This window comes from Anser anser (assembly GCF_964211835.1).
Source record: "Anser anser genome assembly, chromosome: Z".
NCBI classification, from domain to species: domain Eukaryota; kingdom Metazoa; phylum Chordata; class Aves; order Anseriformes; family Anatidae; genus Anser; species Anser anser.
This window is the reverse complement of record NC_139723.1, coordinates 43,657,915-43,678,940: the sequence shown is the minus strand read 5'-3', so window position 1 is coordinate 43,678,940 and position 21,026 is coordinate 43,657,915. Positions and strand designations below refer to the sequence as shown.

Here is a 21,026-nt window from a genome sequence, read left to right as displayed (position 1 = left end):
TGCATTCTGTCTGCCCGTGTCATGCCAGTCAATGCTGCCAGTCAGTGCCTATTTTCTTGAAGACTACAGTAACAAGTACTAACTGATGAGGAGAAGGAAAGTGTTCAATCAATCCAAATGAGACTACACAGCAGAGGCGTGGATTTGTCTTTTGTCTACCCTTTAAGAAGTCCCAAATCAAAGAAGTGGCCATTCATGTCCTGATGAAGAGGCAGATATTTTCAACCCAATAAAAGAAATATTCCTACACCATTCTATACATACAGTCAGACCATGAGCTTATTGTTCATGGTGTTATGAACAAACATGAACATTTGTGAAAGCTCAAAAGCAAAGGTTTTACTCCTTTGTTAAAAAGAAAAGAAATAGCAATGACATGAAAAACAGCACATACCTAGGATTACCTCCTACCTATCTGTCGTCTCCTTTCTTATAGGACAAGATAAAATAGGCTCTGGATTTGTTTTCACTGGTTTACTGGAGAAACTGTTAGTTTGACATGGCCATTTTATGTTCAGACAGATTTTTGTTTGTTTGTTCTTTAATGAAACCCCCAAATACCAGAACCGTTTCTTTCATTTTGACAGTGAAAAAGACAAGAGTTAAATGTTTTGTACCTTAGAACAGCAATAACTGTGATTAGCTGATGTGCAGAAAAGCCAAAAAGTCTCCTTGAAACATTAAGAAATAAACACGTATCTTACTTGTTTGGACTGCATAAATCCAAATCAAATAAAACTTCCTTTTGACAATGCCACACCTACCTTCCTGAATTTGAGGGTAAGAGTACAGTAAGAAATCATGGAAATCTATTCACCTGTTTAACTTGAGCAGAAATGCTGTTTAATAATTTACAGGGCAGTGTTTCAACTGCCAGTTTTCTATCTGACTGTATCAATAGCTTCAGGCTTTCCATTCTTCCTCCTGGCATGCAAACACCAGCTAATCTTTGCTTCATATCTGTGAATTAGGCAGATACTATTTTATTTTTCAAAATGCAGAGTAACAGTCAGCAAACACAAGCCTAAACTCAGAGCTAGGAAAAAAAAAATTACATTTTAAATCTCGTTGAGCCCACAGAACAATACCTATAATCCCTAGCAGTGATTATTCAGCTCAGGATACTCGGTATTTTGCCATATCAGAGTCTGATCTCTGACTGTGGGAGTAACTCTGTTAGACAGAACCAGCTTGTTGTACTTGCACGCATGCCTTCCACAGAAGACCTTGCGACTATCAGACAGGAAAGGTCAGTCTCCGGCTTGGGGGTCCCGATGGTGGACAGCAGGCCCTCAGAAACCAAATGGAAAGCCATGCTGCCATCAGCAAATAACGGAAAAATCTTGCTACAGCTGGACAGCAAATGTTTTAACGACAGCTGAGAGAGATATTTTTTATTTACCAAAGAACATGTCTACATAAGTCATATTCTACTAAAGAAGCACAAACGTTAAAGGTATTGTTAGTTAAAAAAAATAGAAACGTACAGAAACGCATGCGTGGAAGCACTGAGATAAACTATCTCAAAGCGTATGTTTTGAGCACATGCTCTGAACTACACATAAGCATTTCATCAGATTAATGCCTTACACAGCAGTTGCAATAAACACACTCCTGGGAGGCATACTACACTAGCTCCTTCAGCAGTGGCTGTATATGGCTTTTTATACCATCATAAACAAGCTAGCCCCAGCACCCTGAACCAATGTATGTGTTTTCCAACAGTAACCGAACTTAGCATATCCAGGCACATAATGAGATTCCTGATGGAAAAAAGAATAAAACAGCAAAGTAGCTGAGAAGAGTAAATATTTGTTTCAGAACTAAAACCAGTGAAAAGGGGCTTTGCACTCACAAGGAGAAAAAGGTCAGACACAGCGTCAGTGATCTTAAGCTGCACATACTCTACATTTCCACTTTCGGGGTGCCTATGGTTCAGCCAGTCCCAGCCCACCCATTTTTTCTTCACCATATTGAAACACAATTTAAAATGAGATACTCTCTAGATATATGCTGTACGAGTTACGAGTAAGCAGACTGATTTCTCTCGCTAATTCAGAAACGCCACACAGCAGCAAGTAAAGCGGGGGGCAAGACAGTGCCTGCTTTCCTTAAAACTTTCCAGAACTAGAAGATATGACACTGCTTCTTTCAAAAACAGAAACAAAACATACATTGGTGCCTCTTCACAGCAGGCTTTTCTTCCCTCTTCCCCCTGTCCACCGTCACTCTGTTTCAGTAGAGTCCACTCTCAGCACACCACCAGGTACTTTGCCTCAGAATGCTGCACTGGGAATTGAGATTTTCCCAAAGGGAAGGATGAGAACAGCTGTGGCCAGTGTTAAATGAGTAACAGTGACGTGTTTCTCACCCACAGCACACAAAGCTTGCTGCTCTTCCTCAGTAAAACAAGATATGGGATGGGGAAGCATCACAGAAATCCACAGAAAAAGAAAATTGCAAAAGTATGTTCTAAGGGTTAAAACTAAAAACAGGTTACGTGTGTTGTTCTGTTGCTACACTCTCCAAAAAGACTACTGTGGGTGTGTACCTCTCAGAAACTACAAGTCCTGAAAAGCAACCATACTGGATTGGATATCGTTCTGCTTTAGAAAATTGTTTATGGATTACAAACAGCCCTTTTGCACTCCCGATTTCTTATTTGTTGTTACTGAGAGCTCACGTAAGCTCTCTTGATCTCTTCACTCTATTTTTGTATGGATTTCCAGAATCCATTGGGTAAATCTACATGAATCCTCAAAAGTTCAAACAAATTTTTTTGAAAGCAGACTGGTTACAGAAATGTTTTAGACATACTCAGACATAGGAAAAGAATTATGACAGCAATTACCCAGGATTACATTGCCTCAACGAATGGTGAGCCCATGGGGTATTTCAGGCTCCAACAATCTCCTACCTTCTGTGCCTTTGCTCTTGAAGTAGCACAGGGGCAATGTAACCAGAAAAGCAGGCAGATGTAATTCTCAGTGGCTGTCACGTTGCCTCTAACAATGACTTTAACTTGCAGAGTATCTTACTGGTGTAGAAGTCTGGAACAAAACTAACTCAGTGGCTTAATTATCCTTGTCATATTATCAGCATATTACTACATCCTTATCCATATAATCAGCAGAGTAACAAGATGCAGTGACCAGAGACGAACTGCAATTAATCTGGGTCTCAAATCTTATCTGAGAGTTGCTTTTGTGAGAAGTCCAGATTGCGAAGGTTTGCCCCTGTACAGATTTTTTTCTACATCCAGATGCCCTATAAATTCTCCCTGAAAAATAGCAGGTTTTTTTTTTTGAGATAGACCATTCACTTCTACACATCTGCACTTTCACTGTTCTTATTTAAGAACAACTATGAAAATTAAAACAAAATCCTGTTTATCATTCAAACATCTGTCTAGTTACATTTAGACAGTTTGTATTACTTGGAAAGAGAGCTGAGTGACTCGGGGTTTGGACTTGCATTCATCCCTCCTGGAAAAGGTAAATACCTACTGTTAATCCCCAGGGAGGGGAATAAAGTTCAGTTCAAGGACTGAGGTTTGTATAACCAGAAAGGGTGAATTTATTACTTGTCCCTCAGGAATCCATGGAGACAAAAACAAGGATATGCATTTGTGTGTGTATACAAATATATATGTATGCATATGTGCATATACAACACATGTTTATACATACGTATATACAGATAAACACACGAAAAAGCTCAGAAATAGTCTTTTTATATATTCTGCATCCTGTTGTTAAATAAACACTGATGCTGAAGAGCTTCTTCAGATTAAGGTCCTTAGCAAGGAGAAGGACGCTTTCCTTCTCTTCCACCACCATTGCCACATCAGGGGTGCTTCTAATTTATGGTGGATGAATCCTTGCCAACTTGGTTGATGACATCTTTTGACAAATATAGTTTTCCAGTAAAGCACTTCTCCCTACTCTTGAGTTGCAGAATTGGAAAACAAACAATATCTGTGTGGGATGTTTGCTCATGTGTCACAACAAGAGCAAATTCTAAACTTGCCCTGAAGTGGTGCACGGACACATACATGCTCGTTCTAGCACTTCACCTCCTGAGACTTTCCAGTCATGAAAAGAAAAAGAGAGGAAATAAGTCCATTGCATCACTTTTATCTAATGTTTTCTACAGTGACATCTCCTCAGTTTTCAACAGCAAACTTTACAGATTATTCCAAGCAGGTTGATAGAAATACGGTTGAGAATTAGAGGCCAAGCCAACAAAGGAAACCTCATGATAGGTGTTTACTACCGCCTGATCAAGAGGAGAACACTGATGAATTGCTCTTTCCTGAACTACAGGAAGCATTATGCTTACAGGTCCTGGTCCTGCTGGGGAACATCAACCAACCTGACACCCGCTGGAAAAGCAGGACAGCAGAGGTCTCCCAGAGGACAGTTTCTTAATCCAGGTTACAGAGGAACCAGAGGAATAGCTTTACTGGACCTGCTGCTCACTAACACAGATAATATAATTGGGAGGGGGAGTCAGGGAGAGGTCAGGATAGGTGGCAGCCTGGGTTGCAGCGCTTATGCCCTGACAGACTTCATGATCTCAAAGAACATGGGCTGGGCAAAGAGCAAAGTTAAGACCTTTAACTTTAGGAAAAAAAACTTCACCTGTTTAAGGAAATGGTGAATGCAATCCCGTGGGAAACTGCCGTTAGGGTCACTGAAGCAGAAAAGTGTTGGCAGCTCTTCAAGGATATTTTTCTTCAAGCACAAGAGTTCTTGATCCCCAGGTGCAAGAAATTAGGCAAGGAAGGCATGAGACCAGCATGGCTGCATAAACACCTCCTGGCTGAACTGAAGAGCAAGAAGGAAATGCATAGGCACTGGAAACAGGAACACACACCTTGGGAACAATATAGGAAAGCTGCCCGAGCATGCAGAGATGTGATTAGGAAAGCCAAGGCACAGATGGAACTGAACCTGGTGAGCAATGTGAAAAATAACCAGAAGGGCTTCTACAGGTACATTGGTCAGAAAAGGAGGAACAAAGAAAAAGAACCCTCTCTGACAAGTCAGAAGATCTAGCGATGACAGACATGGAAAAAGCTGAAGTACTCAACAATTTTTTGCCTCTGTTTTCACTAGTGATCAATCTTCTCAAATCTCCCAGGTCCCCGGATCTCAAGACAGCACTTGGGTGAAGTTCCTCCCCTCATAGGAGAAGACCGGGTTGGAGACCATCTGAGGGATCTGAATGTGCCCAAGTCCATGGAACTTGACGAGGTGCTTTCCAAGGTACAGAAGAACTGGAGGACCTAATTGCCAAGCCACTGCCTATCATATCTGAGAAGTTGTGGCAGTCGGGTAAAGTTCCCAGTGACTGGGAAAAAAAAAAAAAAAAAGAAGAAATATCACCCCTATTTTTAAGAAGGGTAAAAAGACCCTGCAAACTACCGACCAGTTAGCCACACTTCAATTCCCAGCAAGATCATGGAGCAGATCCTGCTAGAAGCCATGTGGAACTGTGTTGAGGCCCAACTGGTTGACTAAAAAGAGCCAAAACAGTTGCACCAAGAGCAAATCATACCTAACTAACCTGGTGTGCTTCTACAGCGGAAGAATTGCATCAGTGGAAAAGGGACAAGTAACTAATGTCACCCACCTAGATTCTGCAAAGCCTTTGACACAGTGTCCCATAATATTCTTATCTCTGAACTAGAAAGGTACGGATTTGGCAGATGATCTACAGTGCGGATAAGGAATTTGCTGACAGCTGCATCCAAAGTGCAGTAAATGCCTCGAAGTCCATATGGAAACCAGTAACAAGTGGTGTTACTCAAGGTGCTGATATTAACATCTTCATTAATAATATAGATGATGATGGGTTGGAGTGCATCCTCAGCAAGTATGTGGATGACACCAAGCTGCGTGGTGTAATCGATACACCAGAGGGAAAGGATACCACCCAGAGGGATCGTGACAGGCTGGAAAAATGTGCTCAGGTGGTCCTCATGAAGTAAACCATGGACACGTGCAAGGTCCTCCACCTGTGTCAGAGCAATCCTCAGTATTGATACAGATTTGGTGCTGATTTGATTCAGAGCAGCACTGCAGAGAAGGACTTGGGGATACTGGTGGATGAAAAAATGTGCATGAGCTGACTGTGCATTTGCAGCCCAGGAAGGCAATCGTATCCTGAGCTGCATAAACAGAAGTGCTACCAGCACGTCAAGGGAGGTGATTCTCTCCCTCTACTCCAACCCTGTGAGATCCCAGCTGCAGTACCACATTCAGCTCTGTTCAAAGACAGGGTGGATGGGCCTTTGGGTAACCAGATCTATTATAAGCTCTGCTCCTGGCTGCACTAGATGATCTTTAGGGGTCCCTTCCAACCCAGACCACACTATGACTCTATTCACTCGAATGCTGTCTGAATATCCTGGAATACCTTTTTAATATGCACATACATTAAAAAATAAACCAAAAACATACCTCACTTTTTTAAAAACGTACCAAAAGATTGAACTCAAATGGAAGACAGAAATTATCAAAGAAAACTGTTCGTCTCAAAAGTGGTAAAAATAATTGGTTTATTAATTCTTTGAAGACCTTGGATAAAAATGATTTCAAAATAATTTAAAAATATATGCCATTGATTTGCATATTAATGGCACGCTTCCACCCTCATTTTCATTCAGTTTTTCTTTTTCTACAACTTTCAGAGATTCTTCTAGTCAATTTTTGTTTGCTTGTCAAATGTTTTGAAAAGCAAATTGCCATCTAACAGTGAACCATTCACCTGAACAGTACCTATTACCATCACCAGTTATATCTGTTTAGTCTGCTGAAAACTACAGTCCTGGAAAGTTGATCTATAAACTCTGGCCATGAGACTCTACAGGAGAAGTAATAAACACAGAATGACTACTCTCAGATAAATACTCCTGGCAACAGTGAGAAAGTTATATTAATGGTTTACTGACACATCTGAGGCAGTGTCTGTAACACAAAGAAAATACAAAATAAAATGGTTAGTGGTAATCATACATACTGTTATTTAAGTATGTATGTTTACATTCTTCACAAAGGACTTTCATGCCTCTTGCAACACTGCACTGTCAAGAGCATCAACACTAAAGGCTGTTCTAACCCTTCTGGTGTCTCTCACTTTTATTATATTTTGTAGGCTGAAGATGCCACAAAATTTGCAATGCATTTAGAAATAAACATCAACCATTATGCCTACTGAGGAAGTAAATACGAATGTATCTGTTGGTACAGTTTCTTGTTTTCCTCGAGTTTTAAAACATTAGTGTACAGGAAATGGCCAGAGGCCAACCCAATGTAGCTCTATTGATGGCTTAGGGAGACAGTAGAGGTATTATTCTGAAGTGCTATCACTTGCAGTTTTAATACTTCATATTCAAAAAGCTGATGATGTGCAGCAGTAAAAAAAAAATATATAGAGATAGATTTTGTCTTATTCTGTATGTTTCTTTCTTTTTCTTCCCCACAATGTATTTCTGTTTTCTCCATTACAGTCTGCTGAAGAAGTCTACCACTCTGAGGGCTATAAATCACAATCGTAGAACGTTTGGGTTGGAGGGGACATTAAAGACCATCCAATTCCAACCCCCTACCATGGGCAGGGACACTTCCCACCAGACCAGGCTGCCCAAAGCCCTACTCAGCCTGGCCTTGAACACCTCCAGGGATGGGGCATCCACAGCTTCTCTGGGCAACCTGTGCCACTGCCTCACCACCCTCTGAGTGAAGAATTTCCTCCTAACTCTTTTTTAGGCTAGGCACCGGGGAGAGGTTCTTCACTGAGAGGGTGAACTGCTTCACTAACAGGCTCCCCAGGGAAGCAGTCACTGCACCAAGCCTGCCAGAGTTTAAGAAGCATTTGTACTGTGCTCTTAGTCATATGGTCTGAATTTTCGGATAGACCTGCGTGCTGCCAGGAGTTGGACTCGATGATCCTTATGGGTCCCTTCCAACTTGGGATATTCTGTAGTTCTACGATTAGTTTAAAACCATTCATAATATGGATTCAACGTCCATTTTCTAAACATTATGATAATTTATGTTAAACATTTTGCCACACAAATGTTGACCATACCCCCATTAGCTTGCACATTTGAGCAACCTTACACTGTTGCAGAGAGCATGATGGTAAATCACAGTCTCATTGTAAAGTGTAGCTAGAACAGGGCCTACCTTCTCTTCCTGATGTGCTCTGTTGGCATTTTCCATCTGGAAGCTATGCAAGGACTGGATTTGATCAATCTGCTCTCGCTGCTTCTCCAGCTCTCCCTGGAATTCATTCTTTTTGAGCTCCACAGCGCCTCTCTCCGCTGCTGCTCTGCGGACTTTGCTTTCCAAACCTATGATCCGACTCTGGGGAAGAGCACATTAGCAAAAGACAAAGAGAAATGTTTCCCCTCTGAGACTGTTTTAAGAGGGTCATGCTTTCAAACTTCACATAGGCAGAACTGGAATATGTAACAAGTAAACCCAATTTCCTTTTTACTGGGCTTTTCTTCTATTCTTTCATAGAATACCTAACTTCAGAGAATACAACAGACAAACAATACTAATCTCATCAAAATATTTCCTCAGTTGGTGATATCTGTCAGCCACCTGTAAGCATACACACACACACACACACCAGACTTACATAAATTATTGGTAACTCATATTCTGTAGCAGCCATCAAAATTTCAGTTAAAGATCATCAAATAAATACAAAGCTGTCTAAATACTTACAGTAAAAAAAAAAAAAAACACAGAAAAAAACAAAAAAAAAAACAAAAAAAAACACACCAGAACAAAAACAAAACAAACGAAATACATTAAAAAATATGTCTACAATCTTTCTGAAGTACAAGGTCAAAACATTTCTCAAAATGCCCATTCTGACATCACTGCAGTTTCTGGTGTTGATCCTAAACTTACTCAGAGGGAAAAAAATCATCTCTCAAATCATCAAAAATTTCTACTTAAGACCATGGACAAAATGGACGGAGGACAGCACCGTTTCATTACTCCACTTCATTGCCACTGCAAGAGAATGGAGAGGAGGAGGGAAAAATAAAAAAATAAAAAAAACAACTTGTAGCTGGGCTGGAAAAGCAAAAAAAAGCACTTATTCCGCGTTAGTCATAATAGCAGCAAAGTCTTGCCAACAAACGAATGGGTTATATGAGTGTTTTAGGAGTGTTTTAAAAGCTCCATTCATAGCTTTGGATGTGCTTTTATTCTAGTCAGAGTGCTTGACTACACAGAAGTGAAAGTACATTCATTGGTGTTCTTTGGGGAAAGTGTACAAGATGATACAGTAAATCAGTAACAGTAAACGGGATTTTATGTCTGTACGTTATTGAGACCAAGATAAGCTGGTATGCTGGCTTATTTTCATATCAGCTGCCCCATGATTGTGCAGCAAAGCCTCAGTATTACTGCCACAGCTACAAACAGCTGGTAGCCACCACCCTGAGGCCCCTCACTAAAGGAAAGAGGAGAGATGACCAAGTTTCCAGAAGAAATGACATCATACCCTGTCACCACAGGAAAACTAAGACGTTCCCTCAACTGCATGGCCCAAGACATGCCCTGCTTGAAGAGTGTCAGCTCCGGGGTGGAACAGGAATGCAGTTCCAACAGCCATCAACGCAGTGTTAAAATTCAGTTCAATTAAAAAGAAAATAATAATTAAATAGAAAAACTTGGGAAGAGCTCTCATAAGCCATGTTTAATCACCTGACTAAATTTTCAGGTTTTTGTTGTTGCTGATTGTTAAAGAAAAAGAAAGGAAAAAAAAAAGGAGAAAGGGGAGGGAGGAAAGGGAGGGGAGGGCGGGGAGAGCTGAATTCTCAACTTCAGGATGTGCAGTCCAGTAAGGATAACAAACCCAAGCTCAACAGACACAGAAAATACAGTCACCACTACAAAACAGCAGAGTTATTATTTCCATGTGAGCTGTGTGCCTTCTTTAGGAACGATTTCTAAGAAATACAAATTCAGATTTCTCAATACCATTTCTGAACAAGCTAGATTTCTCTGTCCTTGGTGGTAAAGTGTGTGTGCATCCTTATTCGTCTAACATTTATCAAAAGAGGTCAATCTTACTTTATACTAAAAAACAGAAGTCACCAGAATGGCGAAAATATAGGAAAATAATTTATGGAGATGAGCAAATTACGGAGGCCCATTCAGACTAAAAAACGGGGGGCAAGTTGCAATGTGCTCTGAGGGAAAAAAAAATAAGAAAAACAACAGGATGCCACATCTGCAAACTGAAACAGAACAAACCAGCTGAATGCCACATGTGTGCGGAAGTTACAGGCACCATATGTAGGTCTTCAGGTTTTGGGTCCCCCTTACCTACAAACAGGCATTCCTCCCATTTCCCCATCTCCCTCGGCTGATGAGCATCAACTGTAATATTTGTGTAAACCCCTACAGCAAGCCAAAGTTCCTAGCTCACCACATGCAGAGGAAGCATTCCTCTTGCTGTGGACTACCCTTATTAACCATACACGTGCAAGACCACGTGCAGACCAATAGGAACATTACCTGCAGATCCGCATTGCGAGAGCTTGCAATCCAGTAATTGAAACCCAAAACGATGATGCAAGCCAGGAGGGCAGCCACGAGAAGAGGTGGAGACTTCATCCCTCAGCAGCTGTTTCCTAGCCCTGCAATTTCAAAAAATAAAACATAAAAATTAACGAAAACACACAACCACAACAGTGTAGAAATCTGCAAATCAAAATACATGTCATACAAATCAAAATACATATCGCGTTCTCCACTTAGATTACTTTACACACACTATCAAGCTTTTACTGTAATAATGCAACAGCTCTCAGCTGAATGGACTACACCTAGCAAGGAAGGCATTCTGCCTAGGTATTTCTATCTGGGGGTGTTCAAGGAAAGGTTGGACGTGGTGCTTAGGGACATGGTTTAGTGGGTGACATTGGTGGTAGGGTGATGGTTGGGCCAGATGATCTTGACGGTCTTTTCCTTTTCCAACCTTAATGATTCTATGGTTCTATGATCTGAGGGACTGAAAAAAAGAAAAAGCCGTATCATATTATTAATTTCTACATAAAGCTTCACATCAAGTGCAGGGTTAAGTCTTGAATATTCTTGATGATATAATGAAAATCTGCAATGAACAGAACAAACCAGCCATCCTTCTATCATATATTCCATCCAGCAAGTTAATTAGACAATGCTGGACTCGAGATAAGAGGATACATTCCTTGTAATCTCATTTAGTCAGTAACGAAATTCAAGTCTCATGGTTTCAGGAGTAATTTACACTTTGCTTTCAAAACTTGGGTAGTTCAACTTTTTGCCCTGGTAATATGATTCTAACATTTTGGTTCCACACTAGTTAGTCAGTCAGTAAACAAATCAGATTGTACCAAATTATTTTATGGATAATCTAAAAAATATATAAATAAATAAAAGTTAAGCAAACACTCTGTTGATTTCAATGGGAAATTGTACCAAGTGATGTTTCTCTTGATACTCAGCTTTCTTCTGCTCCTAACAACAACAACAACAAAAAAAACTTGCTTTATTTAATAAGCGAGGTTTAACAAACGAAGAGTAGCAATTGCTGTTGAGCCTTGGTTTATTCTGTGGAGCTGCCTATTCCAACATAGAATGAGGGCAAAGGGCAGCTGCAATTCTGCTTGCAACAGGCCATAATCTTCCCATGATGCGATAAAATCTGGGCTTAATGAATGCAATAACACCTAGCTCAACGAATCCTCAAACTGGACTGGGAACCTTGGGCACAGTTTGTAATACCGACTGCTCTCTTGCAAACTAATATTAACCTTTTTTCTCTCCTTTGTGTACTACTGCAGACAAAAGCCAGCAAAAATAAACACAGAAGATCAAACAGCAAACACTGATGTACTGCAAGACACTATCTCAACATGAAATGGGTGCATTTGCTGCTAAAACACCGTACAGTCTCCCAAGTGAATGCTCTTAAAATGACTTCTTTTTCCCTATGGATGCAATTTACAGGCTGTAATGTATTTATAAATTAATAAATGGTAGCAACTCTCAAAGGGTTTATGTGGGGACATACATTGTAATCTCAGGGGAAGAAGAAAATGTCAGCAGCTGGCAGGGAACAGAGATGTTGGTATTACTCTATTCCCAGTGCTTAGGTCCCACAACAGCTCACCTACATTTAATGTGTGCATGCATCCAGAGCAAAACCAACTCTGGAACACTCCTCTTTGGATTCAGCGTAAGACACAACCTTTCTTCACCTTTCCCCAGCAGGAATTGCACAAGACTGCCAGTCCGATAAGTGCTTCAAGTCTATTTGCTCATTTGAAAACACTGTGTGAGTTTATCTATTTATTCGGGGACGGGCGCCGAACGGCAGGAGGCAGCTTCCTGAAAGTGCCACCTCTTCACTCGTGCCGCACCTTGACCGGCAGCTGGCCTCAAGTTGTGCCAGGGGAGGTCTGGGTTGGAAATGAAAAGTTTCTTTTCAGAAAGAGCTGTCAGGCATTGGAATGGGTTTCCCAGGGAGGTGGTGGCGTCACCATCCCTGGGGGTGTTCAAGGAAAGGTTGGGTGTGGTGCTCAAGGACATGGTTCAGTGGGTGACATTGGTGGTAGGGGGATGGTTGGACCAGATGATTTGGGGTCTTTTCCAACCTTAATAATTCTATGATTCTATGAGTTGTAAACCCGTCCTGCTGAGGAGCAGGTGAAGCACACAAAGCACACAGTTGCATGGGTCCAACACCCCAAGTCCAGGTTTCTGCTAAGGATCCAGCGGTTGCACACAGCACAGCCCCGACAGCAGCCACAGGGACACGTGCAAGGCCACGGCAGGGTGGGGAAGAGGCACAAATTTTAGTCATAAAGCACAAAATCAAGATGCAGCGGACTAAATCACACACATATAGATACGTACACATTTCCAACACAAGGCTAAGGATTATGGAAGTGTGTACAGCATTGTACAGACTGTTCTTCCTGCTGTGCCATGTTAAGAGGAGCGCCTGAGATTTACACGGCATCCTTGTCTCCACAGGCTCCCTGAAAACCTAGAACTGCAGATGTCCGGAGTGGCAAAAACAACATGCAGCAAATGGGCATGACCACATCAGCTAAGAACAAAGTAATTTGTTTATTTTTGCTTACCAGAAAACCACAAATCTAAAATACTTGTACAAATAAAATACCACACTTCAAAAAATGTATATCAAAATCCATCAAGAAGTCACCAGCATCCTGTTATTCATCGTAAACTTATTAGTTGGCACACTTAAAAACATGGAAAAAATTACCAAATATAAACTGCAATATATAGTGCGTCATTCCAAGCATTACTTGAATAAAACAATTGGTATTTTCCTCCTGCCAGTCAGAAGCAGGGGAAGCAATACATCTTATCAGCTATAGAAGCTTACACTGGAAATTAACTACTATTTAGACTAGCTGCTTAGCTCCAGAAGACTCAGCAGGTAAAGCAATTATACAAAGGACAAACGATTAGTTCAGGGCACACCTTAAAGCACAGGTGCAAAACGTTACACCTACCCAGCGTGCAAACTGAGTAGCCTGAATTCCTTTCCTGCTTCTTTCAGCTGCTAAAAGCTGGGAAGCAAGCACTGATTTCACTAAAGCATGCTCAACTTCCATATGTTTTTCCCCTCTAGAAAACTCGGTGTTGCTTGCCTTTATGTTAATGGAGAATATATTTTACAGCCACCAGAAGGAAAGGCAAAAGGAAGAGTAAAGGGGAGAGACACACAGAAGGACCTTCTGTCTAACCAGTGCAGACACAACACATAACCTCAGTTGCAGTATCGGTATTTCCTCTCTCATCAGCCTAAAAATAAAATCTCCGTAACTTTCTACCAGGGATATACACACGTGTTCTGGTGGAAAGATAAGCAAATCAGCTCAGCAAATACATTTATATGGAAATGTATTTGTCGTGCTGTTTTCCAGGAAATATCTGGTTTGGCACAGTGATTTGAGTTGAAAAGAAAATATGTTTCTGATTTTATGGGTAAGAAAGTGATTTTACTGAACATGAAGGAATCCATCTCTCATGAATGTTTACTACAGATGTGAAAATCAGACGCTGTATCACAGATATAGTGCTCTACATTTGGTAGAGCACAAAATTCCTGACTTCAGCACAGCCGATTTCAGTCTTCTACTTTGCCAGCCTAGCAGAGCTCCATGGAGAAGGAGGTGTGTTAGACTTTAGGATATTCAGGCAAACTAACATCTATCCTTCCTTGTTTGAAAATACCATCAGTCTAAGCAAATCTTTCTTTTACAGCTGTCATGTAGGTAGTTGCTATCAAGCAGCTTCCAGTACAGGCAGCCAACGAACGCACCAACTCCGGACAAGGACTTTATAAGCAAAGACAAAGCAAGATGATTTGTGCGTGCCAAAATCCCAAGAGGAAAGCCAAGTCTCCCTGCTTACAGGGCCCAGCTTGGCATATTTGTGCGAGACCCGCCGAGCGAGGGCCAGCAGACCAAACAAAGCACTCACTAAAAACCTGGGGGACTTCTGGGCAACGCCTCTGCCTCCCCTCAGACATAGTAACCCGAAGACAAAACCCACTGGAGACTTGGGGGTTGATATCCTAATTCCTTATTGGGTGAGCCCTACTTTCCAAAAAAATTAAAAAATATAATGGATCAGCTTCATCAACAGACTAAGCTACACCAGACCAACATCATAATGACATCCTGATCAAGTGTTCTCATTCGTTAACCAACACTTACAAGCTAACAAAGCGGACGGCACGTAGCCTGCCGGCACTTATTGCCTGCCCCTTGCCCGCTGACTGCTCAGCCACTGCAAGGCACAAAACCAGCACAAGCAACAGCACGAAGACAAACCCAGCAGGGAAACACAGCAGCCTCCACGGAAGTGCAGCGACCCTTTCCCAGAGTAGGCTCGATTCCTTGTCTCACCTTACAGCACAGATGTATCTGGGAAGGGCAACCTGGAGCTGCAGGCACGAGGATGCTGCGGGCTGAGAGAGCCAGACCTCTTCTTCCCAAGCGTCTTTCACAGGAACCCACAAACTGCAGGCTGAAAGCAATAAATAAAAAAATAATCCTGAAGTGTTCAGCAACAGCCACTTTACAAAATTCCATGCTCCGGACAACTGGTTCACTTCAGGGTGGCAACTAGCCAGAAAAATTCACACACAGATGCTGCAGGATGTTACTGAGTCACTATTTGTCCAAATTATCAAGTTACACTTTCCCCAGGAAGAGGAGGGGAGGCACTTGGTGTAACAGGTTTGGTGACTGCATTTTCACCATTCTCAGGAAAAATCATCACTGGATACTCAGATTGGGTCTGTAGGTCTTCCCTTCCTCAAGCATTTTAAACCATGTTTTAAACAGATCAGGAGAGTATGAAAACGCTGAAGAGGTGTCTGCTCAGGGAGAGGCCGGTCGCTACCGCTGCCCCACCAGCTATTTTACAAATTTTACAGAAGAATTTCGTCCTGCAGCTGACCAGAAGAGGCCATCAACCAGAACTGACTCCGTCACCCACAACGTGCTGCTCTTTACGCTCTTTTGATTTTGAAGAGAAGACCCAAGCAGGCTTGTAGCTAATAAGTCGCTAGTGGTTTGCGTTAGGTATCTCTTCTGATTAAGGCAGCTCTATAACCAAAAGTAACCGGACAAAATCTTGTAAAACACCCTCATGAAGTTTTCAGGCACGCATTTTCCGGATGCGTTTGTAGACATCACTACCAGCAACCATAAAAATTTGTGTACGAAAAGAGAATTAAATGAGAAAGTTACGAGAGCAACCTCAACGCTTGGACTGCTCATTTCTTTTCAAGAAAACAGATTGCTCTCGGTGCTTTTTCCATGCGGAATGAACTACCCTGTTAGGATCTAAATCAAAAGGACCCCCAACTTGATCGTGAAACACAGTAAGTGGAAAAGGGTCACGGCGGGTTTAGGCAGGCACTGAGAGAGCCACACCACCACCGCGCTGCTCCCAGCCCTGCCCGGCTACACGCGTGGTCTCGCTGGGAAGCGCACAGACCGCCCGCTACGAAGTAAGAAACGCAGAAAACCAGCGGTGCGAGCGGCTCTTCGGGAGCACGGTGCTGTGCAGATGCAAGACTGGCACGGGCTCAACCAGAGACACGGGCATCCCCTGCGGGCTGCCACAGGACCGAGGCAGGGCAGGGCAGCCCCCCGGGGCACCCCTCGGCTCAGCGGGGCCGCAGGACGAGAGGCCCGGCCGCCCCCCCGCCCCCCGTTGGCACGGAGCCGCGAGCAGCGGCTGCAAAGCGGCTGAGGGAGGCCCGGAGGGAGCCAGCCCGGCCCGCCCGTGCCCGGCCCGGCCGCCAGGGCCGGGTCCCCCGGCACAGCGGGGCGAGAGGCACCGCGCTGCCCGCCCCGCGGCTCCCCGCTCCCTCACGCCGCCCCCACACGCCGGGCCGCGGCCCCACAGCGCGGCGGAGGCCGCGGCGCCGCTCTCCCCGCTCACCTCGCCGCCGTTACCGCTGCCGGGCTGGCCCCGCCGGAGCAGGAAGGCGGCCGCCGCCTCTCTCGCCCCAGCCCCCGGCACCTCCTGCCGGAGAGGGCGGCGCTGGCGGGCGGGCAGGGCCGGGCAGGGCAGGGCAGAGGCGCGTCGAGGCTTTCCACCCCCCGCGGTCCTGAATATTGCTCCTGCCCCTCAGCTTGCGGCGGCGTTACGGGAGCGGTGCGGGCGGCAGGCGGGCACGAGGCTGCCCCAACGCAGCTCTGGGCTGTGAGCCGTGCGAGGGCTTTGGGAAGTGGTTGTTCTTCCGAGATCAGCGTCCTTAACAGATCTGGGGCAGTAGGCATCATTAAAAAATATAAAACAATTAAAAAGTAATTTATGACTGAACAGGTAGCTCAAATTTTAAAAAAATATCTTTCACCATCAGAAGGTAGTACTGAACATGATCATAGAATCACAGAATATCCCGAGTTGGAAGGGACCCACAAGGATCGAGTCCAACTCCTGGCACCACACAGGTCTACCCAAAAATTCAGACCGTATGACTAAGAGCACAGCCCAAACACTTCTTAAACTCCGACAGGCTTGGCGCAGTGACCACGTCCCTGGGGAGCCTGTTCCTGTGTGTGACAACCCTCTCAGTGAAGAACCTCTTCCTGATGTCCAGCCTAAACCTCCCCTGTTGCAGCTTGACTCCATTCCCGCAGGTCCTATCGCTGGTCACTAAAGAGAACAGACCGGTGCCTGCCCCTCCGCTCCCCCTCGCGAGGAAGTTGTAGGCTGTGATGAGGTCTCCCCTCAGCCTCCTCTTCTCCAGGCTGAACAGGCCCAGTGACCTCAGGCGCTCCTCATATGTCTTCCCCTCTAGGCCCTTCACCATCTTCGTAGCCCTCCTCTGGACACTCTCCAACAGTTTCACGTCCTTTTTTTGTACTGTGGTGCCCAGAACTGCACACAGTACTCGAGGTGAGGCCGCACCAGCGCAGAGTAGAGCGGGACAATCATTTCCCTCAACCAACTAGCAATGCCGTGCTTGATCCTTTCTTCTGTTCCTTAAAGACTATTTTAAAATGATCAGAGTAAGACATGCATTTTAGCATTTTCACCTGAGAGAGCTTTTTTTTTTTTTTTTTTTTAACAATATGTACAAAACGTTTGTCTAGGTCAGAAACAAATTTTTGTTGCAAGTTCAAAGCCGTGTTGGAGCACATCCCTCTTCTCATCTAGTTAGGGAGATAAGTAATTTCCTGACTGGGAGCAATTTGCTCTTTCATATTTTTTTAAGGAAAAGTGAATCCTTCTTTGCAGCACATGCAAAGCCTAGAGTTATAATTTGACTAAAAACAGGGCTTCGATGTTTAGGGAACTGAACTGTTTGCCAAGATTCATAGAAACACAATGGCAGTCAGAAAACAACTCATTTGTCTTTGTAAGTAAGACAAGAAAGATGTTAAAAATAAACACCGATAAAAATATTAATTAGGAATCATTGTGCAAGCAGAAAATGTGAGGACTGTCTGCAGCTGGGACCACTCATTGACTAATTTTGCCCTGCTTCGTTACAGGCAGCCAATACTTCTGGAGACATAACCCCATTATTTTCCCTTTCTCGGTAGATTGTCTTGATGAGTAGCTGTTCTGTACAGAAAGATCAGGAATAAAAAGTCTCTTATATACATAAATAGCTGACAGGTCTCAAAAGCTAATTGACTATAAAGCCCGTTTTCAATAGCAAGAGTGAAGGTTTCAAGTCCAGCACTGTCTGCAGTATGCATCCAATGAGAATAAATTAATTGAGTTCAGAAACTACACTATGCAGTTTGCAAAAAGTGATTTTATGAACATTTAAGGACATTGACAGTTACAGAACTAGTTAACAGCATTTGTCAGTAGCCATCACCTACCAATGTTTTAGAAAATATTAGTAACTGATACTGACAGAGAGGTAGTTGCGAAAACATCAGATGCTGCAGAGCAATGGCTCTTATGTAAAAACATAAAAATAAAAACCTTCTGTATTTAAGTTTCATAGCCATCATTACTGTCCCTATTAACAAATGCTCTAGGCTACAACTGTAACCAGTCTTGCATAAAAATTAGTAGAAAATGCAAAACAGCTCAGCATTATTTCCTGATTCCTGTATGCGCACAATACCACCATGGTCTTTCAGAACTATGTCCTAAAACTTCTTTGGAGCCAACAGAAATGCACTTATACATATGCTAAACTGCAGAGAAGTTAAGTAACTCAGCAAGGTCTCTTGGGACCAGTACTAGAAGTAGTAAACTTGATAAAGGTCTGTTTATATGAGCTTCACAAGACAGTGCAGCCCTCAGACCAGGGCAGAGCTGGTGCTGAGAGTGAAGCCAGATTTGTAATTGAAAACACTACACACTGGAAATGAGTTTTAGTGACTTACTACTGCTGAAATATTGTGCATGAGAAACGTCATCTAGAAGTAAAGTGATTTGCAGAAAAGTGCTGGAGGTGGATTGCCTGTGTAATTTTTGTTTGTTTGTTTGCAAACATTTGTGAAAATCAAGACTAGAGGTTAAAGTGAAGAAAATTAGATGTGCTTTGAGGAAGAGGAATTAAAAAGACTCAAACTTGTATAATAATAGTTATTTATCATGAAATTAACCTGAAACACAACAGTAGATGTGTGAACATTGGCACACACATGTATATAGCTGGCATACTAATGAAACCAGGATGCATTCGCACAGAAAAAGTCAGCAAATCAGTCAATGGTAGGGAAAAAAATGTTTTATCCATGTCATAAATATTAAAACTGACTGAAGTGCAGTTTTTTCTTTTAACGTTAAGAGTTGTCCTGTGAGAGAGAACAGGATTCAGCACAAGCCTTTATCATAGGAGTTCTGTTGTGTTGCTAGGGCTCTGCATCAGAACTTCACTGTAAACATCAGGTTTTGACAGATGTTAAAATTTCCTTTGAAAGAAAAACACCTGAGGTACAACGTACTTTGCAGCTGATGCCATGGAGATAGTACATCCACTCTTTCTTGAATATTTGGACAAATAACTCAGGAGAATTAATCCATGCGAGAGGATTGTTCTGAAGCACAGAAGTACTAAGTTTTCAGGGAGTGGCTGATGTATAGCCTTCCTGACATGTACAATCCACAGCTGTTAGATACTACCAGCCCAGTGTTAACGTGTCTGTGCTTAATGTAATGTTTCTGATATCTCCAGTAATGAGCAAAAGTAATGCTAAAAATAACAACAACAACAACACTTTCTCTTTGATATCTTAGAAAATGCCTTCTAATTTTGCATTGTACCTTCCTCATTATCTGAAGCACAAGGATTCAAATTGTTTACCTTTCTAATATATGGGAAAAGAGAGACATCATTTTTAAGTGCCACATTTTGACTGTTCAGGATGGGTTGGTCAGGCCCTTCTGAATAAGCTCTTCTTGAATAGTTCAGGCTTCTCTAAAAGTTTATTAGTTATTTAAGGTGTAATACCTCAGTGGCATGAACTTACAGTACATCTCAAACACAAAAAGTGTTTTATTTTCCATTGTACGCACGCAATCATATATGTTATCTGAATTCATGAATTCCTGTAAAATGAACTGTAAGTGTGACCTGCTGATCACACAGGTAGCTGATCTTTTTTGTGATTTGCATTGTTTAAACACGTGTGAGAGATGGAATTGTAGCCTTTGTTTCAAATTCCATAGGTTTCTGCCTACTTGTGAGGAAAAACATATTTATAAGTTGCACTGTTTTGCAGATATTCATTCCTTGCAAAACTAGTAGTTTAATACACTTGATCCTGAGGATACCACTCACAAATGTATTTACCTTTTCTCCTGACCTTTGTTATGGTCGTTTGTACATACATACAAGTACACGGGTAATACTTGACTGCTGTAAACAAATTTCCCCATGAACACTTGAGCATCCCTATTCGAATACATATCTCCTACAGATTGTTAGATGTGAGCTGCACTTCTCTGGTCATCTCTCCAATACTTCCAGAAGCTCTGCCTCTTCATCTTTAAAAAAAATTGTAAAAGTTTTGTTCCAGCAGCATTAGTCAGGCAAGAAAACATTGGTCTAGCAGAGAGTGAACAGATTTTAAGAAATCTGATTCTAATCCTATCCCTGACATTGATTTCTGTGCAGCCCTGAGTATGTCATTTAAAATGTTAGGTTGGAAAATAAATATCTATCTCACAGACAGGGAAAAGACATACAGCTGGTGCAGAGTAAGTTTCAGTATTTTCTTTTCACTTTTAAATATATACACATATATAAATATATATAGTGCCCTTGGATAAAACAAAATTAAAAATCAAAAGTAATTTAAAATATTTCCCTTAGTACTGTGTAGTGACTGTGTATCCCACCTTTTAAAAGTCTTTGAACTGGTGGTACTTCAGAAGATATCTCATGTCCTTACTGCAACACAAGGATTTAAAAGTATTTTCTTGTGGATGTTTTTTATAGAAAGCTTTTTATGGAATTTTTCATAGGTTAGT

General features: G+C 42.3%; 1 protein-coding gene across 8 annotated transcripts in view; it reads right to left on the bottom strand.

The window, feature by feature from the left end:
- The window catches only part of GOLM1 (golgi membrane protein 1), a 30,587-nt gene extending 13,913 nt beyond the window's left edge, over positions 1 to 16,674 (bottom strand). For 2 of the 8 annotated variants that reach the window (XM_083817732.1, XM_083817737.1), the window contains exons 1-4: positions 16,518 to 16,673; positions 14,969 to 15,089; positions 10,554 to 10,675; positions 8,196 to 8,375 (exon numbers count right to left, since the gene is read on the bottom strand). In XM_083817732.1, the coding sequence (XP_083673858.1) occupies positions 8,196 to 8,375; positions 10,554 to 10,652 (279 nt within the window). In that variant the 5' untranslated portion in view covers positions 10,653 to 10,675; positions 14,969 to 15,089; positions 16,518 to 16,673. Of the gene's footprint in view, positions 1 to 8,195; positions 8,376 to 10,553; positions 10,676 to 14,776; positions 14,916 to 14,968; positions 15,090 to 16,517 lie in introns of those variants that run through there. The other 6 variants (XM_083817733.1, XM_083817738.1, XM_083817739.1 and 3 more) reach the window with 5 other exon arrangements.
- Positions 16,675 to 21,026: the final 4,352 nt, after the last annotated feature.